The 25,491-nt window shown below is 43.2% G+C and overlaps 2 protein-coding genes across 4 annotated transcripts; one reads left to right on the top strand and one right to left on the bottom strand.

Moving 5' to 3' along the window:
• Positions 1-556: 556 nt before the first annotated feature.
• Positions 557-14,162, bottom strand: AP1AR (adaptor related protein complex 1 associated regulatory protein). 2 transcript variants are annotated; one of them, XM_057382270.1, is made up of 10 exons: positions 13,912-14,161; positions 10,448-10,496; positions 9,325-9,351; positions 8,848-8,873; positions 8,343-8,439; positions 7,533-7,631; positions 5,651-5,712; positions 4,663-4,736; positions 3,786-3,914; positions 557-2,938 (listed from the first exon to the last, which is right to left on the bottom strand). In XM_057382270.1, exons 1-10 carry the CDS (start codon positions 13,986-13,988, stop codon positions 2,673-2,675), a joined length of 906 nt encoding a protein of 301 aa, XP_057238253.1. In that variant the 5' UTR covers positions 13,989-14,161; the 3' UTR covers positions 557-2,672. The 2 variants fall into 2 exon arrangements, with proteins under 2 accessions (XP_057238253.1, XP_057238254.1); XM_057382271.1 differs by lacking the exon at positions 7,533-7,631 and having other exon boundaries at positions 13,912-14,162.
• Positions 14,163-15,715: 1,553 nt separating this feature from the next.
• On the top strand, positions 15,716-24,389 carry CDKL2 (cyclin dependent kinase like 2). Of its 2 annotated transcripts, XM_057382277.1 has the most exons (13): positions 15,718-16,253; positions 18,141-18,335; positions 18,606-18,784; positions 18,922-19,034; positions 19,221-19,360; positions 19,663-19,751; positions 20,230-20,356; positions 20,824-21,095; positions 21,269-21,359; positions 22,148-22,259; positions 22,367-22,473; positions 22,782-22,874; positions 23,385-24,389. In XM_057382277.1, exons 1-12 carry the CDS (start codon positions 15,876-15,878, stop codon positions 22,839-22,841), a joined length of 1,863 nt encoding a protein of 620 aa, XP_057238260.1. In that variant the 5' UTR covers positions 15,718-15,875; the 3' UTR covers positions 22,842-22,874; positions 23,385-24,389. The 2 variants fall into 2 exon arrangements, with proteins under 2 accessions (XP_057238261.1, XP_057238260.1); XM_057382278.1 differs by lacking the exons at positions 22,782-22,874; positions 23,385-24,389 and having other exon boundaries at positions 15,716-16,253; positions 22,342-22,460.
• Positions 24,390-25,491: the final 1,102 nt, after the last annotated feature.

The raw sequence follows: 25,491 nt of genomic DNA, 5'->3' as shown, positions 1-25,491 counted from the left end.
CATCTTTTAGCACCCCTAAACATTAGGATGCATTTCAGCATTAATCATTCCAAGAAAACCATAATTATAACCAAGGGGAGGAACAGCTGAAATTAAAGCAACCAACCACAAGCGAGAGAAAGGCATGGGAGAGGCAATGAAACAAACACAGGCTTATGTAGGATTTATCTATTCATCTCATCCTTGACAAAATTACTTTGTTGCCATGTTTTCTTGGAACTAAGCTGTGGTTTCCAAACAATCATTTCTACAACTCTATTTACCTGAGGTAAGAATTGACCGTCTAAAATACACATTAAAAAATGAATCGCCTCCTACCTCTACGTTGATCACCCAGCAGAAGTTAATTTACACAGGAAAGGTTAATTTACTTTTGAAGTATGAGAGTACAGCTGCTCATTTCTAATGGGAGAAGGGCTCCATGCTCCAAATTCCTCAGGTTCTCTGTTAGTTCAGCTTGTTTAAGGCTTTCCTTCCAAGGCATCAGGTCTCCAGAAGGGACCCTGGGATTCAGCAGGACTCTGACACGGCTGCCACAAACCCAGCAACAGATACAACACTGCCAAAAYGTAAGACTTGCTGAAAATTTTAATGACTTTTAAATTTGTACAGATATGCATTTTACAGTACCCTTGAATTGTTTCACATGAGCTGTTTATAGAATCTCTCCGTTTGTTAAATATCCACAAGTATGGAGCATCACTTCAAAGTCACTCAGCRCGGTGCACTGAGCACTGCAAATGTTATTATTAACCATGGCTACAGAATATGCCCATCACAGAAAAAGCTGGAGTCAGCCTCCTTTTTCCTAAGTGCTTGTTCATCCCAAGGGCAGGACTATCAGCTAATTGACTTCCTCAAGGCATGGTCAGGACAAGGTCACCTCATGTTCACTGYCCAGGGAACATAGTGACCAGTGCAGGGGAGGTGACAGTGTCAGCAGGTAAAAAACACGTTATTTACATGTTGAGGAAGCTGCCTTCCTTCCTRCAGGAATATATTGTACAAAGAAATGTCCAGGAGAAGTCACACAGCAGTAGCTTAGGCCAAACCCAAAATACACATTTAATGTGTACAAATCTTTAAAGCTCATTACAAGTATTGCAAACATAAATAATGGCATTAAAATATTTTCAGTGACATAGCTACAACTGAAATTAAGAGATGGAATGTTATCAGCAGGATTTAACTGTTCTCCCAGGTTATTTTTACATATTTAATCCTGGTGTGCAGTATTGTTGTTCCTTACCCACACTGGAATGTCTCAAATATTCCAAATAGTTTCAACTTTTGCACCAACAAATTTAGTTCTAATGATGATGACAGTACAGCTTTATTACTTAATCACAACATGTTCCTTTYACTCCAAAACAAAGTTAAACCCTGTCACCCTTTTTCAATGGAAAAATGAGACAGCTACATAAAATAATGAGTAGAATGGCTTTACTTTGGAACTTTGGGGAAAGCTTGAGATCTGCAAGTATTTTGCAGTTTCTCTTTWGTTAAAAAGTATGATTTACTGGAATACTGGGGGAGACCACACAGCACAGACACCAGTGGTGCAGTCACTGAACACCTCCTTGGATTTCAGCCCGTACTAGCAGGATTAATCATCCACCTCAGAGGCACAGGAAAGGTACAGCACTTAAACACATTGTTAAAAACATGGATTTCTCTTCTTTCTTTTCAAAATGCAGATACAGAAATTCAGTCTTTAGGTTCTTGTTCTTCCCACCCCAACAGCAGAGCCATCATCCCTCCCGGTTTGCTCACAGAATGTTGCTTTTCCATAATTGTTCTGGTCCATTTAAATTATAAATTTTCCACAGCTAAAGAATTTTAAGGACCACGTAGCAACAGAAGTTGGTCTGTTCAGGGGGGGCTAGGAAAACAAGACTTTGGTCCTCCCAGTTCTGCACTGGTTAAAATTCCTGTTTTATTGACACATAGAGAATTTATATTTTATTTTATTTCTGTTCTTCTATCTAGCACACACTAAATCGGGCATATTATACAAGACAATAACTCACCTAACCTGATGATTTTTACTATGTTCATTGAGGTTAACCGTGCTTAGCATAAAGTGATTWAAAAAATAAATGGAAAAAGGACAACACAAGGCTAGGAAGACTTTAAGCTAGACAGGGAAAATCTGCAATTTACCATGTGTCAAATTTGTTTTGAAGCTCTTACTTTTACACCCTCTAAACAGCTGAAGAGCAAGTCAAAAAGCACAGACTGGAAATAAAAATATTTTAAGAGTTATTTTTCTATATTCAAGTATTAAATAAATTATATAAGACTGTTTCTGAGATAAATATTAGGCCAATGATGACTCTCAAAACAAAATCAATAGAAACATCATCCAGAAAAAAGGCAAGTTATAGATAAGTCAAGCTATGAAGCTTCAATTAGTGCAGATAATTTTATATTAAATCCAGATATCCAGAAATATACACAATAGAATCATCCCAGTTTTCACAAAAGTGGAGAAGGTAGATGATAAAATTGCACTTAGTTCTGAATTCATTCAGATAGCAAGTCATTCCCATTCCTCGCCGATCCGTGTGTAAGAAAAAGGGAAGCAGGTTACAAAAGAGCAAGTTGGCTTTGTACATTCCATTTCCCTTTCCAGCATTTGGTCACAAGCAGGGGCCATGCAGACAGCGTCACTATCTGTCCTGGTGGTCACAATCCGACAGCCTGACATCCGAGGCCGACAATTCCAGCACGGGATTGACGAAACCGGCGTACTCGGAGTTTCCATTGTCATCCATCTCGGCGCTGACAAAGTCATTCTCCCACTCCAGCCCGTTGGAATCGTCAGAAGCTGAGGCTGGGTGGCTCCCTGTCTTCCTGTTGTTGAATTTCAGCGCTGCCCGCAGGATGTCCTCCTCTGTTTTGGAGCGTTCCCTCATTGGAATCATCCTGTTCATGCCTGGGATTTCAAACATGTTTATGAGAAACACGTCGYTGTGAGTTTTCATCTAATTTTTATGTTTCTGTTAGAAGAAACAAAGCTAAAATTTGGACAGATGCTGGATTCATTGATCTAGGAAAGGTCATCCATTTGGAAAGTGATATTTAATTCCACACAAAATAAGGTTCTGAAAACTGCCCAAAGACATCCCAGATTTTATCAGTACTTACAGACTTCCTTGTGGGAGGAAAAAAATCAACTACGCATTGGCTAAAAGAAASCCTTGCTTGTTTTTTGTGATTTCAATAGTCAAGGTCTCAACATTTTGGATAAACTTCTAAGTTTAAAACATTAAACTTATAAGAGCTTTTGCAGCTTTAGTAAATAAACCAGAAAATGTCTGTAACAAACAGCAGCAGTGATGTGGATAGCTGAGATATTCCCTGGAATGCAGGTCTAAGTTCCCAGTACAGTAAAAGTAATAAGGGGTTTTCCCAAAATCCTTAAATCAGACTCCTGACCAACTTCCACACTTKAAAAGGAAGAACAAGCTCTTCCTTCTGCTCCTGGCTCACGAGAGGGCAGCATTTCTTCACCATTAYTTTTGCTGGGAGTTTACAAGTCAGCTCCCAAAAATGCAGGGAAAAACATTTACTGGAGTATCCAAATAAATTAATTCATTTATTAGGATTATCTCCACATTTATCAAGTAATTTTCATTTTAATCACCATAAACTTGTCAGAAATTCCATCAGAAAAAAAGTTTTGAATCACCTTTCCTTTAAAAAATGATACATTTACAATGAACATAGTTCAAATTGTCAGATTGTAAGTTCAGTGTGAAACTGAAATGCAGGATAAATACCTTCTTCATCTTCCCACTCTAAATCYAAGGAGGTGCTGTCATCATTCCCACTCACTGATTTGGTTTTGGTCATCAAGTCACAACTGCTCTCYGTGTTGGGCGTCAGCACYGTGGCATCAGAWGAAAGCCCTGTTTAAAAAAACCCAKAATGTATTTTGAATTCGTAAATGTACTTGAATTTCAGGCTCRGTATGCAAAAGTAAACTTTTAAATTAAGCTTTCATTGTGCTTGGTGGCCCTTTAAACTTCAAGAATACTGGAAAAGGCACTTCATCACTTCAAAGAGTCATCAGTAGCTTATTAATAGTCAGTATTACTAAGAAATTGCCTAATTAGAACTAGAAAGGAATTGAATAAGCTGTAAGCTGAACTTGTATGAAGACTTGTAAAAAAAACCCTCAAAATCAACGCTCTCCTCCCCAAAAAACTAAACTACTCACAGTATTTTCCAAAAATTACCATCAGTCCCCCAACTTAGTGATTATTACGTAGTGTCATCAAAATTTACAGATAAAATTGTTTTCCTCTAMACTGTTGGGCAAATGTTCAAGTACAGGCAGCCAAATTCCCTTTTGCACTTCATTAGGAAAAAAAATTACCCATTATTATGATTCTAATTACTTTGCCAAGGGATGATTAAAGAAAGCAATAAACACACATCTGTGTGTTCAGTACAGGGTCTGGCTTTCCACTTCTATCTGCCAGATTAAAAAAAACTATCAGATGTTTTAATTACAGATACATGTAACTGTAYAGATACACATTTTATATTTGTGTATAAAAATATAAATAATCTGTTTATCTAGAAAAAGCAGCAGCCTCTGTGCTCCTCTKTCCYTTAACATTTAAAGAGGTGAATAAGRAAAGGCAGACTTACTGCTACTTCGGAAAGCTTCATACTGGAATTTTGTATTCCTTAGRAAAGGATCGAGATCTTCCTCTGCCACAGAGCTGTAAGAACAATGCACAAATTTTAGTTTTATAAACCTCCAAGAATGCCATCAAAAAGATGTTAATCCACATACCCCCCAGCTCTGTGCTACAAAGCACATACACCTTGAGCAAAATTCTTTATAAAATCATCTGCAAAATACCTTTCTGTTCCCGTTCATCACATCCTCTCCCAGTCTGTGCTTCTGCTCAATTTTTATTGGTATTTTCAGTTAAAATTTAAGTTTGGCTTCAAAACAACTCTTCCGCTCTCTTCATCACTTTAGATAAMATCTCCTTAATTCTCAATTCCTTTTTTAAAGTAATGAATTCAAATCCTGCTCCTGCAGTCCTTTGTTTTTAAAATCTGGCCAATTTTGTTTTTAAACAAAAAAAATCTGGCCAATTCCTCCTCAGTTTTCACAGCTCCTATTCCAACTGTGCTTCCATACACAAATTCCTCCTTTCCCCCTTAAAACACTATTCCACTGTAAATTTCTCCAACTTTTTTTTTTTTAGTTTGTTTTCCACACCACCACCACTGAACACAGAAGGTGGGAATAAAGAGAATTAAACTATAAGTAAATACATAAAATATTTAATAAATAAAAATAATTAAGAATATTAATGAAGAAACAGGCAGACTCTACAAACCATTTAAATAGTGTGTTTTTACTGAGATTTTAAAAGAGGGTTCCAAGTAATATTTTTATATTAGCTGAAGYTTTACATATAAACACCTTCTTAAAATAAACCACTGGTTTTGTGTGTGTGTAAATATATATCAGTAGCTGGGATTAGCATTGTATGCAGCAGTCTAATAACTCCAGTGATAACCAGGATGAATCCAAACTACCCCCTCGCTTTCCAAATGAAGAACAGGAGTACAAAGAGTCAGGGGTCTCAATTATCATGAATAAAATTGGGTGTCTTACCTCTGGAACTCTCCATTATTAACAGCATGTGCTCTCTGCGTAATCCTGTGCTGCCTACGTTGCTATCAAGAGAAGTGAATTGTTGAAAAAGCTGAACACTCAAACCAGAGCTCTCAACACTTAATCCTATTTTATGCACCCCCCAAAAAAACCCATCAGATTTTAGAAACATGTGGACACCGTTTCAGTCAGGACTGCACCGGTCTTCTTCTGTCTTCTTAAAGTATTTTCAGTGCACAACTAACACCTGGGTGATGTTTGATTTCTTTTGCTCAGGAGCAGCCACCCTGCCATTTAAAAGATAAATATTCCCTACAAATCCTTTTATCCCTGTGCAAAGCAGTACTGCCATCTCCTCTGGCTGTCTCCATCAGCACTAAGTGCTTCATCTATATTAATAACAGCTTTGGTGCCTTGCAAGGCCAGAAATATTAATAACTGCTAATGTCAACTTCAACTTCATCTCAGAATTGCTCTTTGCTTTCCGTGTGGGGAGGTAACTGCACTGCATCTAGTGTTTTTCGATCCCAAGATGATGATGGTTTTGTTTTTTGGCACACTTTATGGCTTGGATATTAAACAACAATAATTGCAGATTGAAAATGAGTAAATGGGCAGTGTAGGAGAAGTAGAAATTATCACACTGTGGTGGTTAGAGGTGAAAACACTTAAGAACGCAGAGAGGAAGACAGAAATTTGGCACAACACAGACAACACACCTGTCAAAATCAATTACTGACACACACAGTGGTTTTCTTTTAGGATTCCTATATCCACAYAATACCAATTTAGAGTATCTCCCTGTTTTGCCAGGTCACATCCCAATATCCAGCACTGCCAGTTCCAGGACACACAGAGATATTAAAATCCCCTGCTGGTACAAACCCTGACATTTAGTAGGGCAACATCAGCAAGCCAAATGAGTTTTAAAGGAGGCCATACTTCCAAGGAAAAAGCCATTTTCCCATTTGTGCCCACAAACTGGAGAGAGATGAGTGATGCATTCAAAAATAGCTTCCAGTTTATCTAGAAGGGCTAAGTGCTTGATGCATATCTGAACAAAAAATGSTTCCTTAAAGTCCTTATAATCCTTATGGGTTTTGAGGAGGGTGTTTGTGAAGGAGATAAGTGGTACTAATTTTACATGAAGAGGAAATTAAAATCCCTATAATCCTTTCTATCTTAGGTCCTGACTAAAAGGCGTGCACATTAAWAATACTGGAAGACAAGAAAAATAGCATTTCTTGCACAGAACTTCTACAAAAAACAGTTAATGCCATTTTTAAAAAAGCCCACTTTTGCTGGCTTTATATAGATCAAAAGTGGTAAGGAAAAAAGGCAGGCAAAAAGGTCAGAAAGAATTAACCCTCCCACACCAAATGGCAAGAAGAGAGAAAGAGAAATGTGAAATGAGAGTTATATTTAGTGACATAAAAATTAGATGAAAACTCTAAAGCAGGGTCAACACAAACCACAAAGATAAGGAACAATACAGTGCATAAATATATAAAGGACATTTTACAAATCTAAATGATGTCATAACGTGTGCTTATTTTTTTTTCACCCAAAACCCATCACAGATCATTTTACATTTAAGATCAGTAACTTCTACACATTATATAASAGTGTTAAGCTAATTATAGATTAAAATTATAACTCATTCAAAATCTATACTCGGCGACAGAAGCTGTTTGAAACAATTATRGTGATTTTCAGCTGTTCCAAGCAGCTGTACTTTCAAATCTTGTACTTCTTGCTCTACTTTACAAGCCAAAGCCATTTCCTGGTCAGGTTTCCTGAGGTGGGAAGGATATCAGGGAAGTCTGCATACATGGGAACGGGACAGAGGCTCTGATATATATTGGGGTCTTTTTCCCCTCACCTCCAAGAGCTTTTTCTGCTTTGCTGCCCTGGCTGCTTCACGTTGTGCAGCATATAAAGCCTCCTCTTCTAGTCTTAACTTCTCCTCTTGTAAGGCTAACTGTATATGAACAAAACAGTAATGGTTAACAAAAGCAGAACCTATCTATCTTCCTATCAATAAAGCCRTAAGTGCAAGAAAACAAAAGAAAAGCAGCTTCAAATCAAAATAAAATAAAACCGACTACAGCTAAAGCATGAACTGAATTTAACAGCTTCCCTCCCCCCACCAAAYAGCCCAAGAAATTTAGGTAAYTATTGAATATATATTTATTATTAGTGACTTGCTGTAATGCTTTTTGCATTTTATTATGAACTGCACAGTGAAAGATTTAAATCTTTTCAGTCCCCTAATTCATTGGCACTTGATTAAAAGTTCATTCAAGTTCTACACTCTATTCCACATCATATTCCATTAACTGCTGCAACACTAAAAGAAAGCAACAAATTTTGTGGATTTTTCCTTAAGAAAAGTTGTGGAGAAAACCGAGCACAAGCAAAGTTGAATCAAGAATATTCCTTATTTGGTCTTGCATTTTAAAAAAAAGGTCAAATTTGAGAGATCCTGATCAGAGACCCAGCCTATTCATTTGATTTTTCAGCTAAGAGACTATTRAAAAGAAGGAATTTGTGCATCTTGTAAACTAGAAAACACTAACTGATGAACAAAATCCAATTGTTTTGYTCACATGAGTGGAATCTCCTGGTGTCCACGGCTGATGCTAACATTTTTGGAAGAAAAGCTATCCATACTGYCACAGTAAACACTTACCTCTGACTGAAGCTTGAGATCAACAACTCGCTGCTTTTCAGCAATGGAGTCGTAGTGCCTCTCTTTCAGGTCTGCAATTTCTTCCTCCGTCAGAGGTCTGGAAGCACAGAGAAACACAAAAAAGCTCCATCTATTATTCATGCATGACAGTCCTCAGCTGCATTTCCCATATCCGTGTGCTCTTTCCTGGCTGCTCCTTTAATGCAGGTCCAGCAGGCTGTGCTTTCGGGCTGCTCCTCCTGAAAGTTCCTCCAGTTTTCTCAGAACAATGCTGTCTCTCCTCATTCTTACAATATATATTATTTATAWCTTTAGAGAAAGCGTGTTTTCAAAMCCATCTCTKCTAACKGAACTCCTGGAAGAGTTATTACCATCATTGCCATCTAAATCTCCTTTTTTCATTCCTGAGTTGGTTTCATTCCTTGTTTTTCCTTTACTTCATTTTGTTTAATATTCACAGTGGGAGAGAAGAKGGAAGGAGAGGTCCTCAGTGTAAAAGTCTTACCTGTGACTGCTTCCCGGGCTTTCCCCCTGTTGAAATAAATAAAAATAAAAGTCTGATTTTTGTAAAGACAGAGCACTTCCAAAGCTTTCCTCAGCAAAGCAACTCAGGTCTATTTATGTTCTCTGATTGAGGGCACTTGCTGAGTCTTATTCAAGAGTTATACCAGGAGCAAATTTCTCCTTTAAGTCTTCCCAAACTCACTTTTTCCCCCACCACCTCTTTTCTTTTTGCATTCCGAAAATCCATAATGTACCCTTCCTTACTGGGTTGCTTCCCATACTCCCCCAAAATAATTTCCTCTTAGATCTTCATYCAAAGAGTTAAATTCTCATTCCTAGAGCAAGGAAAACTGAAAGTTAAAAAAAAAACCCTATGATTTGAGTCTACAACTCAGCTTAAAGTAAGAAGAAGAGTCAGATCTTGGAAGCATTTTTAAGAATTGTACAAGCACGTTTCACATGTTGCCCCAGTACTTACCTCATCACTTTCCACCAGGTTCTCAAACTGCAGAGAAAAAGAGGTAAATAATTTTTACGATTCAATATAACAAGTCACTAAAGACATATAGCAAATAGGATTATATATTTTGTGTATCTTGTAAAAAACACTACTCCAATTCTAGCAGTAACAGTATTTATGAAAGCCCCTACTTTCAGAGGAACTGTTAGAGTTGGACGTATCTTCTTACCGATGTTTCTTTTCTAACACATTACATTCTCCTAAAAGGAGATGAGTCCAAATTAAAAAACAAAGCATTCCAAACTGTACAAACTCACCCAGCAGAAGTTCAACTGTCACAGAAAAAAAAGAAGGAAATAGAAATTCTCTGTACTGTCTTCATTATAGTAATTTTAATTGTAGTCTGTCCATCAGACATAGAGGTCAGCACCTACAGCAAGACTCCTCACTGTCCTAACAATTTGAAAGAACAAWACCTCCTTTACCCTGTCATATTTCTATGGCAGGAACACTCTCACAACCAAAGTTCTGCACCAAAACAGATCTCCCCCACTGTATCCATGTGACCCCTTTCTCGACAGCCAAAGCATTAAYTACAATAATTAATGTTATCCTCAGTAATGGGGGCAATCTGGCTGCTCTAGGACTTCACTCGGGGAAAGTAAAGCAGGTTATTCCTGGTTAACCTTACACTACCCTTGGCAAAAAGGGGTTATATTTGGAAAGGACCTCTGCAGTGAACAAAGTACAATGTAGACTGTAAGTGCAACCAACTAGACGGTAACCCCATCAGATTCTTTTTGTACAATCTGATTCCTGATCCAGCAATCAAGAAATAAATACTCTGCACTTATACACGCAGCAAAACCCCAATGCAGCAGGGAGGAGATGCAACAAGCAGCCTGTGGAATGCTCTGGTGATGGGCATCAGATCACCACAAATAYTTCTCTTCTTTCCAAAAGACACATTAATGTTCTGAGGTGCAGTAAGAACCACTCTCTTTCCACTCAGTGCAGCATCAATTTGGGCTGGAATAATCCAGAATATTTTAGTGTTCATAAACTGCAACAAGTGTTAAAGGCACTGCTAGGATTCAGCTATTCACACTTTTAAAAAAATCACTTAAATGTAAGCACTCACCTCTATAGTGTAGTGTTCTCCTGTKGAACATGTTCTAAAATACTTGGATCTGCAAAAATAAGTTTACAGTTACACTACAGAAGAGTCTTCAATACACAGCAGAAGGTAAATGAACCCAAGAATTTAAAAYAGATTTTAAAATATGTTAAGTATAAAGTAACCATAAAATCTTAATGTATTAAACACATTGACTTAGTAAGCTGAGCCCTGCATTACTACTACAGCAGGAAGAGGCAAAAGCATGTAAACATCTTCTGTAGAACTGGGGAAAAAATAAAACCCTTGTGAGATGAAATTAGTCAGGATGCTGGACTTGACATTTACAGACTCTTAGCATGTTCTGTGTTCCTTTTAATACATTTTTCCTGGAAAAAAACATTGTTCTAGGCAATTTCTGAAAATGCTGTTGCTCATCATGGCACTTAACTCTTTCCTGGCATCTTGTACAACATCAGTGTTAGACATTTTATTTTAACAGCTTGGCACATYTAGAATGCTGAGCCTCAGAGAAAAACATCCAATAAGAGGGCAAGACAATACTTTGGAACTACCAAAAAAAAAAAAAGAAAAATTCATGCTCTAATTTTATACATGGAATTKTTTTTTCTCTCAATTCTTTAACCAGAAATCCTCCTGTTTTATTTGAAGGCTTTTATAGAGGACAGTTAGCCCTGTCCTTTACAAAAGCCAGCACGGTATGAAGTTACCCGAGCACATTTTTACCCAGCCAAGGAGGTTTGGCCACCATCCAGAAGAACATTCTAATGTAAACACTCTTCAGTACAACATCCATTTCATCGAACTGTTTCAAAACCCAGGGTTTCCAATTGCAAGTGCTCACTGGTACAAGGAGTAAACCCAGGGCCTCAGGGATTTCTGCACTTGCACAAACGATCGYTCAGCACTTGCAACCAACACCTACTTTGCCAATAATAAAAGCAACACACCAGCCAAAGCCTGACTTATTTTAACCGTATCGTACTTCATCTCCTCTCATTTTTCCTTGGAAGCCAGTTTYGGAACGTCTCCCCTGGCAACTTGTTGCACAACCCACTGGTTCCTCGTTGCACAAGCTTTCCTGCCACTAAARAACCGTTTCCAGTGGATTCACTGCTGTGAAACCAGAGGGGAAAGGCCACCTGAAAATGCACTGCATGGCAAGGATAATTGGGACATCGGTGTGAACATTTAGAGCAATTTCACTGCTACCCATCCCTTCTCTCTAATTTGGTGTGTAGGAGCCAGCACCATTAAGAATCTAATTTAACACTGGAACAGGAAATTGTTCCAGGACTATCTACGCTGTTAACAGACGTGTAATTCCAGTTTGCTGCAGCAGGTTTAGGTAAATTCTGTCCAACTTCCCAAACACTCGAGCTGCAGTCAGCTTAGCTGCAAGAATTGAACAGTGAACCAAATGCAGTGCAAGCTCCCTGAGTGTAATCACAAACTGCCCAACAGCAATGACAGCTCTGGGAAGGAAGAGCTGCTCTTTCAGCTGCTTGCTGAACAGGGACTCAGTCCCAGCAAACCTAATTCTGTGCCAGAGTCTGAGCCCATAAATCCCAGAACTATGGAAGCTTGAGGTCATTAGGGACACAAGCAGAACACCCACCAGCTTCACCCCTACACCAACCTTCAAGTGAAGCATCAGCAGCCTATAAAAAAGCTTATACATTTTATTATTCTCCTTTAAGCTTTGATGTTCCATTATTTGCTAAAACACACTTGAGTGAGAATMTCTTTGGTTGGACAGCTACTAGAGAAAATTATTCAGCTGACAGGTCACAGGACCTACARAGACTGTCAGATTAATCTTCCAAGATCTAAAGCTATTAAAAAGACTAACTTTACATACATATATATACATACATACTCCATACATATATATTTATTAGGCACAAATCCAAGCAAAGGCAGCTTATAATTTTGCAGGATATTAAAATACTTATTAAAAAAATCTATACTTAGCTTGTATAAAAACTCTTGTTTAATGCTTGTTTAATTAGGAGTTCATTTCTTACAGTCAAATCTTGGAGCATCTAAAAATAATGAAGCTGGGGGGGAAGGATCTGAGTGATTAAAATAATCATTAAGTTGATAAGCAACATTATTACATTATGGTGTTCCAGAAATAGCCAAATGTGGACAGTTTGGTATCAATCTAACTTGCAAACTTACAAGATTTTTAAGATACATTTCACAGTTTTGGTTTTAATACAATTCCCTGCTTAGCAGAAGGAGAATAATCTCAATGGCTCAATATTCTGTGAAGTGTCACCACCACACCCGGAAAACAAATCTGGACTGAAACACAGGCCAGCAGTTCTGGGAACATTTTAGATTCCTAACACTTTCACTGCAGGTTGTGCAGCACCTGAACAATCAAACAACACAACAGCAGGCAATGTAATTTATTTCACTGCTAAGGACAGCCTGATATGGGATTATCACATGCAGGGACTGTCACTACCCTGCCTGMTGAAAAAAGGGGGGCTGGCCTGGRAGAGGAGACTCAGCAAAATACACGTGTGGAGGAAGAACCTTTCAACTATCGACTGCTTTTCTCAGGGCACAACAAACCCATACTCCAGTGGCAGCTGTCACAGCATTGGAGTTTTTCACATCCCCTCTAGTGGAGCACTAAAAATACAAGCAGGTATCCTCTACATGCACTGCCCTGGTTTCTCACCCATTTCTCTGAGAAGCAGCTTGAATGGAAGGCCTTTCAGGAGGTGAGAATTGCCTGCCAGAGCTGATGTGAAGTAAGAGGCCACGAGTTTGCATCATGCACAACGCTCAGCATATGTGATGAGGACCATTTCTATTCTAATATATCAAAAATAAGTGATATGTAGGTCTCCAACACTGGTCAGTATGTGGAAAAACCCCAAGCACTTCCTGTTTGCACATCGCTTTTCCAYGAACCGGTTGTTGTACAATGAAACAGGTTGTTACACGTTTCCAAGAGATAAGAATTCGTCTGAACCRTTCTGCAATAGATATGAGTTCATCTGAACCATTCTGCTCCTGATTTATCCCAACAGCGTCTCAGCCTCTGACTCACAGAGAAGACGAGATCACATTGCAGAAAACCGGGTGTTTTTCCATCTTTTGCACAAGCACGGCCGCCTGCACGGGTTTTGGCAAGTGACCTGAAAAACCTCTCTAAGCATCTCCTGCCGGAAAAACAGCAGCGCAGGCAGGGCTACGGAACCGCTGACCCTGGAAGTGCATCGGCCCCGACCGCACAAACCGCACGGAGCCCGGCGGGCTCCCGGCGCCTCCATCCGCTCGGGATGCCGGGGCTCCCGAAGGGAACGGGCCCCGGCTGCACCCAGATCCCGCATCCCTCCCCACCCTGTCACCCCTTCGTGCCCTCGGGGACCCGGGAAGGCGGAGCCGGCGGCCCCGGCAGCTCCCCGCCCCGGGGAGGGGAAAGGGGCAGCCCGGCTCCCGCTCACCCTCCGCCGCGCTGGATCCGGCCGGGATCCTTCCGGAAGAACAGCCCGCAGCACCACTGCGCCCAGCAGTTCCCCATCGCATCCTGCTGGGAACRGCTCCTGCTCCCTCCCGGCGGGTCAGGCCGCCCGGGCGGTCGGGAGGGGCGGCCGCGGACCCCCGGGAACAAAGGGCCGGCACAGCCTCATGGCTGCGCAGGGGCGGGCGATGCTCGCCCCGAACGCCGGCACCGCCCCCGCCACCGGCATCATCGGCGACATCRGCCCGCCCCTTGCCAAGGGACCGTCCCAGCCGGGCAAAATCCCGCCCCAAAGCTGGCTTTCCCCGCGGCCCTGGGAGGTGGGGCTGGCTCACAGCAACACGCGTTTGRAAAGAGGAAAATATTGCAGGGTTCCCGTGGTCAGGATGAAACAGCATCGCCAGTAATCGCGTTTTGGAGGAGAGGAATCCCTGTTATTATGAGGGGGGAAAAAAGGGGTTTCTCCCCGGTTATCAGGCCTGGACTGGGTCAGTGCTATCGAGATACCAGCAGGTTCTCGAGCATATCTGGGACACGGGCACTGTGTGGTTTAGGTTCCTCGCTCATTCTTCAGTCTCTCTGGCTTTAAATCACAGCACCACACATGGAATCACGGAATGGTTTGGGTTGGAAGGGGTCTCAAAGCCCATTTCGTTCCAACTCTCTGCTTGCTCCAAGACCCATCCAACCTGGCCTTGGGGTAGTCCAGGGCTGGGGCAGCCTCTCTGGGTAACCAGAGCCTCACCACCCTCACAGGGAGGATTTTTTTGTTAATATGTAATTTAATGTCCAATCTACTCTCTATCCATTTGATTCCATACCCCGTTTTCCATGCTAAGTTAACGGTGTCATTACAAATACGTGGTTTGCTCCTCTCTTTTAACAGACCCACAATTATCTCAGCAGTGGAAGAGTTAATTGGATTCCAAGCCAGCTCTCCATTAGCAGCACAGGACAAATGCCAGGACCCAGAGGAGCCACTTGCTACAATAGTGATGAGCAGTAGAAGGTAGGAGGAATATCATAAATCACTGCCAACCACATTGAGATGTTTTTCTTTCCCTGGAAATGCGAGGTCAGCCTGGAAAGGTGCATTACAGTGATTGCATTCAGGGAGAGAGAATGAGGGTGAAGGAGACACAAAAGCAACCAGGAATTAATTACAGAAGGTGATGCATATCGACGTGACTCAGGAGGAATGCAGTAAAGGTTCCAGAAAGTATTATTGGGATAGATGATGCCTCATTACACTGTTTTCCAGAAYATTGTCGTTTTGGCAAGGAATATACTACTCGTTTTCCAAAGAGGAATGTTGCWGTATTCAAGCCTGACAGGTGTTCATAAATTTCTTCAGAGAGGTTGAACACCTTTTGTACTACAGTACCCTCAGCTGTGGAATAGAGGCCACCAAAGTGAGGAGAGAATACCGGGAATATCCTGTGGAATGCCTTTGTTTCTGCAGTTTGTTCCTGGTGGCGTTTTCCTACACATGTTCCTGCCATGCCACTCCTGCCCAGAGCATGAGAAGTCAGTGTTAGAAAACCATCATGGGTTGCATCACGGAATGGAGAGAACAAGAAAATGCTGGATTAAGAATACATTGGATGAATTCTCCATCAATAAACCCACACGGATGCTTCAGCTTTCCTTTCTCTTGAAGGGAGCAGTTTTGTGCTGGTTTTAAGTTGCAAATAACGTGTACAGAAACTGCCAGGTATCTAAGATAAAGTGCACAGCGAGGGCACTGGCACAGATATCTAAAACCAAATTACTCCGCGTTTTTCACGGTTTATCCGTGGCAACATCAGCACACGGAACAGTCATTGCACGGATTCAGGCTGGGTTTTTAACGYGTCACTCAGCCCACCGCACTAAGGTTGCTTAGCCATCTCTCCTTTGCGTGCCCTGGCGGCTTTAAGAAAGCATCCTTTATAACATTTTACATTAATGATATTTCTTTTTGYGATTCAGGCGGGCTGCCCGGCGGTGCCGTTGGCGACAGGCGGGGCTCGSCGCGCTTTCCGGCAGGCCGTTGTCCCGGTAACGAGGCGCTGGGTCGCGAACCGCCGCCGCCCGCGGTGCCTCCATCCCGGTGCGGTGCGCTCCGCACATCCCGGCCCGGCCCCCTCCGCAGGGACCGGGCCCTCCCGCCCCAACATGGACAAGTACCAGGTGCTGGGGCTGGTGGGGGAGGGCACCTACGGGGTGGTGACCAAGTGCAGGAACAGGGAGAACGGGCAGATCGTGGCCGTCAAGAAGTTCCTGGAGAGCGACGACGACGCGGCGGTGAGGAAAATCGCCCTGAGGGAAATCAAACTGCTCAAGGTGAGGCTGGCGGGACCCCTTTTGTCGGTTTTGTGCTTCAATTTTGTTCGTTTTGTGTTCAAACTCGCTGCTTCTCTCCCAGCTCCTCGCTCGGTTTGTGTCGCAGCTTCTGGTCACCATTTACAAAGCGTCACTAATAAATCCAGGGGAAAACACACTCGGTTGGGCTCTGTGTGGTTTTCCATGTGAGCCCAAGCCGTGCTGGATTAATTGAGCCTTTCGTGCTGTAGCCTTGCGGAACCGCTTTTCCCTTTGCCCAGTGCTGTGCTGCATTCACCTGGGGAATCCTGGATCAGAAAAGCCTGTTGATGTGCCAGGCTGAGCTGCGAGGTTTCTGTTGCCTCCTGCTGGTCCCTCTGTACGAATTCCTGTTCCTTGCTGCTGGGAATTTGCTGGAAATAAAAGGAACGCTGACCTTTCAAAGCCTGCAGGTGAAGAGTGACCTGGATGTGTGACACTAAACGGACTGGGGTCACTTGAGATGGAAAAACGCTTCTAGGAAAGTTTTGCTTTATTTTCTTTTATTCCTGGCACCTTCCTGGCCGGCAAGAGGCTGGGGAAGGACACATTCCCTGAAGCCAGCTGGCATTGTGCCCTTTGCTGTCAGAGTGTGGGATTTGCCTGGTGTCCATATTGTGGTGACAGGACAAAGGGGAACGGATTCAAACTGAAAGAGAGTAGGTTGTCATTGGATATTAGGAAAAAATATTCCCCTGTGAGGGTGGTGAGAGACTGACACAGGTTGTCCAGAGAAGTTCCCTTCTTCCTGTGCACAGGCATGTGTGGGTGTTTGAAACATTGGGACACAGTGTTTGGTGGGAAAAAAAAGGAAGAAAATCTTATTATGCTTTGAGTGCATCCAGGCTTTTTYTGTGCTGTGGGGTGTTCCAGAGGTGGGAGTACTGCCAAACCTGTGTCCTGTCCTCTTGTCTGCCACAAGTGTCTCTTCCTAAATCTGCCAACTCAAAGTTCCTGTGCTCTGAAGAGGAAAAAAAAATTGCCATTACTACAACAGCTATAGACTTAATAGAAATGTATGTGCTGGAGCTTGAGACACAGGCAGCAGCTCCAAGCACAATCCACTCACACCCTTTGAAAGTGGCTGTGTGAGCCTGAATCGTGCCTGCTYCATTGGCCAGGCTCACCGAGTTACTGAGTTACTGGACACCACCCAGGTGTGTTGGGAATTAACTTGTTTTCCTGGGTGAGTGGAATCTTAGCAAGGGCAACATTTCCATATACAGCTCAGTGAGAGTGGCCTCTCACAGAGTAACTAAATACCTGGAGATAGAGTCTCTTTGTAGTTCCTTCCCTTATTCCATTTGAATCTTTAATTTTTTTTTTCTCTCGTGTTTGGGCAGAAATTAATTGTGACTGAAAACAGCAAAACCTCCTCAGGTCTCCCATGTTGGAAATAAATAATTATTGAGAAAAGAACTTTTATTGATTATCCTTATTTTGTCAGACCTTCTAAGAAATCTGGGCAGACACAGATGCAGGTTGGCTGGCACTGCTCCTGCACTGGCAGAGTTTCCCCTACAATTCCCTGTGCTCTGCAATCATTTTACATCTCCCTGGGCTCTGGTGCTGCCTCCAGGCAGCCTCTGGTGATATTCCCCTGTCAGGCTCCAGCTAATAAATAACTGTGCTCTGTAGCGTGGCCTTTTGTGTTAGTGTGTGATAAATGTGTAACAAATTGGAGGTGGATTCTTGTCTGCTGAGAACATATGGCAAAATAACTAGAAAACACAGCTACTTTTTCTTCTTCTTTTTATTCAAGTTGCATTTTTTGGTACTGTCCCAGCTGGGCTGCARTTAAAAGTATCTTTTCCTAGTTTTYCCTAAGTGAGTGCTTTCCCTCACTCAACATTCCCTGTTTTATGACAGCAACTCAGGCACGAGAATCTGGTGAACCTGCTGGATGTGTGTAAAAGGAAGAAGCGGTGGTACCTGGTGTTTGAATTTGTGGATCACACGGTGCTCGATGACCTCGAGGCCTCTCCCGCTGGTCTGGACTACGACAGAGTTCGGAAATACTTATTTCAGATTATGAGAGGAATTGCCTTTTGTCACAGCCATAATGTGAGTATATGCAAGAAGTGAGCTCTGCAGCTAAAATTAATATGTACAGAAGCATATATTTTTTGTATTTATATATATTTTAACTTAGAGAAATAGAGCTTTGTCTGAAAAGGAAGAGTGATACAGAGAGATACATAAAATAAGTGCAATTGAAATTAGAGGTTCTGTGTTTGCCTGTAATTTTCTGCTTGAATGTGAGAAATTTTTGCTGAGCCAGTCAGTTTGCTAGGTACAAACAGGGAATTTACCCCAACTCACTTTTCTCTGCAGATAATCCATCGGGATATCAAGCCAGAAAACATACTGGTTTCCCAGTCGGGAGTTGTGAAACTGTGTGACTTCGGATTTGCCCGGCCCTTGGCAACCTCCGGGGAAGTTTACACGGACTATGTGGCGACCCGCTGGTACAGAGCCCCGGAGCTGCTGGTGGGGGATAGCAAATATGGCAGGTAGGTCTGGTTTACCAGCCTGGGAAGGGCTGTGGGGAGCATGGACAGGGTGCTCCATCTTCTGCACTGGCTCAGCTCTTGGATCYGTGAAGCCGTGCTGAGTGGGGTGATGGTGGTTTTTTGGTTTTTCTCCCCAGGCCTGTGGACGTGTGGGCTGTTGGCTCCCTGATAACAGAAATGCTTACGGGAGAGCCCCTTTTCCCTGGTGACTCAGACATTGAYCAGCTCTTCCATATCACCAAGTGCCTGGGTAAGAAGGGCCCCTCGGGCTCCTGGTGCTTGCTCAGGAATAAAGGGCTCAGATTTGTTTGGATGGGTGGGAAGATAACAACCCAGGCTGTAGCCCTTCCTCTAGTGCTGATCCAGCATTTCAGCCTCCCTGATGTTTCACAATCCTGTATTTTCCTACGTKGTTGCTTTGTTTGTGTGATTCCAGGTAGCTTAATTCCAAGACACCAGGAGTTATTCTATAAAAATCCCCTCTTTGCTGGCATGAAGTTGCCTGATGTGCAGGAGCTGGAATCYCTGGAGAAACGCTATCCCAAGCTCCCCGCTGCCGCTCTGGATTTGGCCAAGGTAGTTAACTGATTGTTTCCTGGGAATGTTTCTCTGTTTCCCCCACCTCAAGCAGCTGAGTAGAGGGTTGTTTAAGTGCCTTTCTCTCAGCTCTCCATGCAGTGAGCAACTGCTTGGGTTGGCAGCTTGGTGAGGACTGTGAGGGTACCACAGCTCCAGTCCCGGGTGATGGGGGGACTCAGGCAGTCACCTCCAGGGCCAGAGGGGTCACTGCATATCCTCCAGAATCTCACTCACCCATGCTAAAGCCTTTGTTTAATTCCTGGTGTATTCATCTCCTTGTGTTCACATTGGTTTGACAGGAGTGCTTGCAGATTGACCCAGACAAGAGACCTTCCTGTGCCCAACTCTTGCAGGGCGATTTCTTCAACAAGGACGGCTTCGCTGAAAGGTGAACAGCTCCTTCTTTGCCCTCTGCAGGCTCAGATTAGAAAGAAATGAAGCAGTTGTGCTTGAAGATTGCACACTGGGTTTGCAGAGCTGTCAGCTGCTGAATGTCTGGGGTTTGTTTAGCTTAACCTTCCTGGAAATCGGAGAACAGTTGAAAGGGAACATGTTGCAGTGGCACATTCACCTCGCTGTGACATCAATTCATCAGTGTCACACCATATTGGGTTTTACAATCTTACACTGTACTCTCTGCATCTGCACCAAACCAAAGGGATGCAAACACCTTTATTGCTGTGTTGTGAAATATGTGTGCTGAAGATTTTATTTACTCTAATGTATACATTATATTTGGCYTCTCATTAGTTAAAAGGCACAGTTTGACTACTTAAAAGACTAYGGGAGCCTGGGCTTAGAAACTGATGCTGATGTTAAAATAAACAGCTCTTTATTTTTTTCCTTTCTCCTTAWATGGAATGTAGATTTACTCAGGAACTTAAAGTAAAGATCCAGAAAGATGCCAGAGACCATCAGTTACAAAAAAAATCCAAAACCAGCAAAAGAGACAAAGATGATGTTTCAGAAGAAAGAAAAACGTTCAGTGTCCAGGTTGGTCCATCTCTGTTTTCCAAACTTGCATTGTTTTTAAGTCATGTTGAATCATAGAAACAAGCTTTATGCTGCTGTTTGCCTGTTTTTAGAGCCCTGTSTCCAAAATGTAAAATTTTCCTTTCAGCTGGGTACCAAGGAGACTTCAAGAATGACTTTGAGGTGACATTGGGATGAGTTTTTATTTAATTTCTTTGCAAGAGACACAGGATACAGTTGTTCTTCCTCCATCATTTCTGATTCCAGTCTCAAGTGACTTATTTACAGAGCGTGCTGGAACCCTGACAAGTTTTCTCCCGTYTGATGGAAAGCAGAGGTTTTCTAACAAAACCAATTCCATCTCCATTAGATTCTTGCAGAAACATGCACATTTAGGTTTCTGACATACTTTTTTTCCTGCATGCACTGCTGTAAGCTGCTTTTTTAACATGACTGTAAGGAAAGATGGTGTTTATCTTCCCAAACAGGATTTTAGTGTGGGCCCAAGGAGCAAAGATGCAAAGYTGATAAAGACCAAGCCCCCTAAAGCTGATGCAGAGAAAGCAGATCGATCCTCCAAGCTGGGCTTCCTCTACGACAGTGCAATCAACCCATTGAAATTCAGCCCTCAGACCAGCCTGAAAGATTCCAGCAGCAGCTTGGACTACGCCAAGAGCACAGGCACAGTTATCCCTCCCATTAACCAGAACTTTTCTCCTACATTTGGGATGGGTTCTGTGCCTGGGAGCCTCAATTACAGGTATGGGAGCAGAGCTAGGAGAGCTTGTATCCATCATTGCTGTGGTGTCCTGAGAGGTGCAGGGTGACAGTGTKGGAATGTAACATGTGGGGTTTGGGATGCCTTGAATTTGGTGCTTTATGTTCTCTGTGTTACCCCAGCTAATACAAAGTTTGGGGCATTTTTGATTACAGACTTGATGAAAAGAGTAAAAAATACTTGAACCCGTTGCTAAAGGCACRGAAGCCTTCTCCAGTGGGCCGTTGCAGTGTCAGCTTGACACCGGTGAGTCGTCTGTCTGTCCCCCTTGGCCAGACAAAAATAAATTCAGTTATGTCTTGTATTCTCCAGAACTCCATCCGATCCATCTTTCACCAAAATTCCCCACTAGAAATACTTGTTTTGTTACCCCTTTTTTTCCTACAGATTTTCTGTTTGTTATCCCTTGCCAAGTTATCTTCCATAAAACATGTTTTATGTCAGAGAACAATTTTAAATGAGGGGAGYAGTCCAGCACAGGGCATCTGTGCTATTTGGAATATATCCATGGCCTCCTGCCTGACCAGGAAAGACAGATCATGTGTGCTGTGCTACTGAKGCAGAACTGAGGGCTTGGATTTTATGCAGCCAGGGCCTTACTGGTCATGTTATAAATGCATTAAAATTTGATAAGGAAAASAAGTGAAATGGGAAGTTTTCCTCTGCTCTCACTACCTAGGCTTGATTCTTTCTGTGCCAGCCAGGAACATTTGCCTTTTTCCAGATAACTAATCCCAGCCATTCTCCAAGTGCTGTWTTTTATCTCTCCAAAAGCAGCCTCACTTAGGTGATTGTTTTTATTTTGCTGTTGYTTTTCCTTTGTTTATGTAGAAATAACACGTGAGCAGGTTGAATTCCTTCATGCACATCTGAATCTTTTATCTCACTATTGTACAAATTCCAGCTACATCAGAAGCTACAAATTCCAGCTACACAGCTACATTGCTGTGTTTTTTAATGCATTTTTTAGGCTTGACGATAGCTTTCTTTTTTTCTATATTTTCATGAGCTGCTCCTTATGCCCTTGATTACAGGTTACTAATGAAAAACCCATCCTTCAGGCAAGAAAGAAAAAATGGGAATTCCTCAAGGCAGATGTGCGTTTGCCAGAACTAAATCATCTCCCTGAGCTGAGAGGAGCGGACGGTAGGAAYTTTGTCCTCTAAATAAAACCTGGATACCAAACATCTGTCAGGAAGCAGCRTGTCAGTTCTCACTCCCTTAACAGAGCATGCCTTGGTTGTGTGTTGCAGCTCGCCATCCCAGATTTCTGAAAAAGGAAAATAGAATGTTTGCAGAGTCCCGAGTCCCCTCCCTCGCTGCTATCGACCTTCATAACGCAAGTCTGGCTTCACAGCAGGTATCAAGGCAATAAAGTGGTTTGCACTGCTCTGTATTGGTTTGGTTTGTGACTTTCTCAMCAATGTGGCCCCCAGAATTCCAGTTTAACTCCTACCAGGAGCAGAATTTGCCTTGGGATCCTAAGTGTTACACTGGCGGGAGCACTTTCGAAGTCTGATTTGAAGTCTTTTTTTGAAGTCAAAGAACTGATTTGTTTTAAGTTAGGTGTTGGCATTGCTTGTGTCTTTAGAAGGCTGTTTCTGATTGTCCTCTCTGTTTATGCTACACACGGAAATTGATCCTGTCTCTTTCTTTCCCGATTTACAGCTGTCAGGGACCTTGATGCCGGATGCATCAGAAGCCAACTTTCCCAGGGTCGAGCACTAGCCTTGGGGAGATGGTCACACCTGCCTGTAAAAGGTGGGCTTTCATTTATGCTGTATTCCCCCTGCTGGGGGCTTTAGTGTTTTGCTGTGCAACCTTCTGGTGGCTTCCAAATGGATAGTTCCATGAACACTTACCTAGGAGCAGGAAATGCAATAGGAAAATTATTTTATACTTCACATTCCTGATCAGGACACTCAGCTATGACAGATTTCTTCCTKAGGGCAGTACACAGCTTGCTGTGCCTGGTAAATCATTTTCCTGAGCTGAAGTGCAGGGCATTGGTGTTGGAAATGAAGCAGCTCAGGAACTTGGGGGGTTGAGCAAGCTGCTAGGACAACAAAAAAAGGGGAAACTGGCTGCCTGCATATGAGGAGGGAAAAAACAACTCAAGTTGTCTGATCTGTGAAGCGCAGAGGTGTAAGTGCACAGCTWCAGCAAGGTAAGGATGTGTAACAAAATAAAGGAAGCCTTTCACCAGGGAGCACCTCCGTGGATTTTTTAGCGTGTCTGGAGSGTCATTCTCCTTTTCTCCTCTTGATGCAGGTGACTGAACAGTGGGAACAATCCATCTGAGTTTCCAGGGGCAAAAGCTGCCAGGTCTCTGCAGGGGAGAGGAGGATCCCTTACTCCTGTTGGTGCAGCAGATGGCCACAGAAGTGGCTCGGGTCCAGGCCGAGGATGGAGCTTGCACTGCCGTTGCTGCTGGATTTCTTGCGTGCAAAAAGCCCCTGGAATGTTGATTTTCTGGCTTAGGGCCAGGTCTTGTCTGAGCAGAGTAGTGGTTATTGGTGTGTGACAAGGGCAGGAGCTGGTGTGGAGGACTCTGAAGGAAACTGGGCTTTCTTTTGTCCAGCTGCTGCCCGCRTGAGGGGTTTCTTTTGAAATGAGTAGTGACGAGAGCAGCTGCCAAAATTCTCATCTTCCWGTGGGCTGCCTGATCTGGATCGAAAAACACCTTTGCCTTGACAATGAAGAAAATGTTTGCCTAAGAAATACCATGTTTAAGTGTGCAAATCTTCAGCTGTTCCTTTGAAACCCTTGCTAATGCACTTGTCACTTTKTTTAGGTTGTTTTTCCCTTCACATTTTTGACCCCGTGTTTGGGCACTTGTCTTTGGGGTTTTTTAACTGGGTCTGTTATCTGGCTGTTGTTCATGGGGAAGGAAGGAATATCCCTGTGGAGTACTGAGCTGTGATGCAGGTTACATATGGAATGGCTCAGTAACTCAAGTCATCATTCCTTTAGGTTCCTCAGGAGAATGGGACAGTGAAACTTGACTGTTAGGAAACAATTTTTGCTTATTGCCCTCAGTGTCCATGTGGTCAGTTTTGTGCTGTCCCTGTGTTGCTTACCACTCTGTTTTCCATCACCTGTCACAACTCACACAGTGTCATTAACTTTGGAACCTATTTTTCCACAAAATACAGCCTTTCCCATTGATGGATCATGACCGAATCTGGTCTGAGCTCTGTGTATTTAGGGATTTGTCTCTGTGCTGTGTCTTGACATGTTCATTTCATTTGTAAATAAACAGATCCTCCAATTCCAGGCCTGGCTGTCCCCATAGTGGATGCTTCTGCTTGGCCACAGCAGTCAGTCAGGTAGCCATGGGCAAATGCAGGGGGGAAAAGAAGATTTGGGGAGGGAAGAATGGGGGAGTTTGGGGGAAAATTGGGTGTGGGGGGAGAGAAGGAAAGGTTTAAGGGGAGGGTTTTGCATGGGGAAGAATGTGGCCAGCAGGTGATCTCTGCTTGGCCCCAGTGAGGCCACAGCTGGCGTGCTGTGTTCAGGTCTGGGCWCCACAGCTCCAGAAGGACAAGGAGCTGCTGGAGAGGGTCCAGCAGAGGCCACAAAGGTGAGAAGGGGTCTGGAGCATCTCTTGTTTGAGGAGAGACTGGGGGAGCTGGGCCTGCTCAGTCTAGAGAAGAGAGGACTGAGGGAATCTCACCAATCCATGCAAATATCTCCACGGTGGGTGTCAAGGGGATGGTGCCAGATTTTTGGTGTTCCCCGGCACAGGACGAGGAGCAATGACCAGAAACTAAAAGACAAGGAGTTCCAGCTCAACATGAGGAAGAATCACAGAAGATGCTGAGTTGGAAGGGACTCACAGGGATCATCAAGTTCAACTCCTGGCCCTGCACAGGACAGCCCAGTAATCCCAGCCTGTGCCTGACAGTGTTGTACAAACACTCCTTGAGCTCCATCAGGTTTGGTGATGTGAGCACTGCCCTGGGGAGCCTKTTRAGTGCCTGACCACGCTCTGAGTGAAGRARTTWTCCCAATAYCSAACYKAACCCTCCCYGGCACAGCTCCAGCTGTACTCTCAGATCCTGTCACTGTCACCAGCATTGAACAGCCCCAAGGCTGCCAGAGCTACGGACCATTGGGACAATGCTCTTTGGTACATGGTGGCATTGTTGGGGTGTCCTTCCCGGGCCAGGAGTCGGACTCGATGATCCTTTATGGGTCACTTCCAACTCGGGATCTTCTGTGATTCGCCGTGGAGTCTCCCACTCTGGACGCGTTCCTGTGTCACCCTCTAGAGGCCCGTGCCTTGGCAGGGAGGWTGGACTGGGSGATCTCTGGAGMTCCCTTTGARCCCGAACCGGGACTCGCTCGGAACGGCAATGCCGTGGGAACGGGAATA

Source organism: Malurus melanocephalus, unplaced genomic scaffold, assembly GCF_030028575.1.
Source record: "Malurus melanocephalus ecotype Western Australia unplaced genomic scaffold, MMel_1.1 scaffold_561, whole genome shotgun sequence".
Lineage (NCBI taxonomy): Eukaryota > Metazoa > Chordata > Aves > Passeriformes > Maluridae > Malurus > Malurus melanocephalus.
Note: the sequence above shows the minus strand (reverse complement) of the source record. Positions and strands in the feature narration are given on the sequence as shown.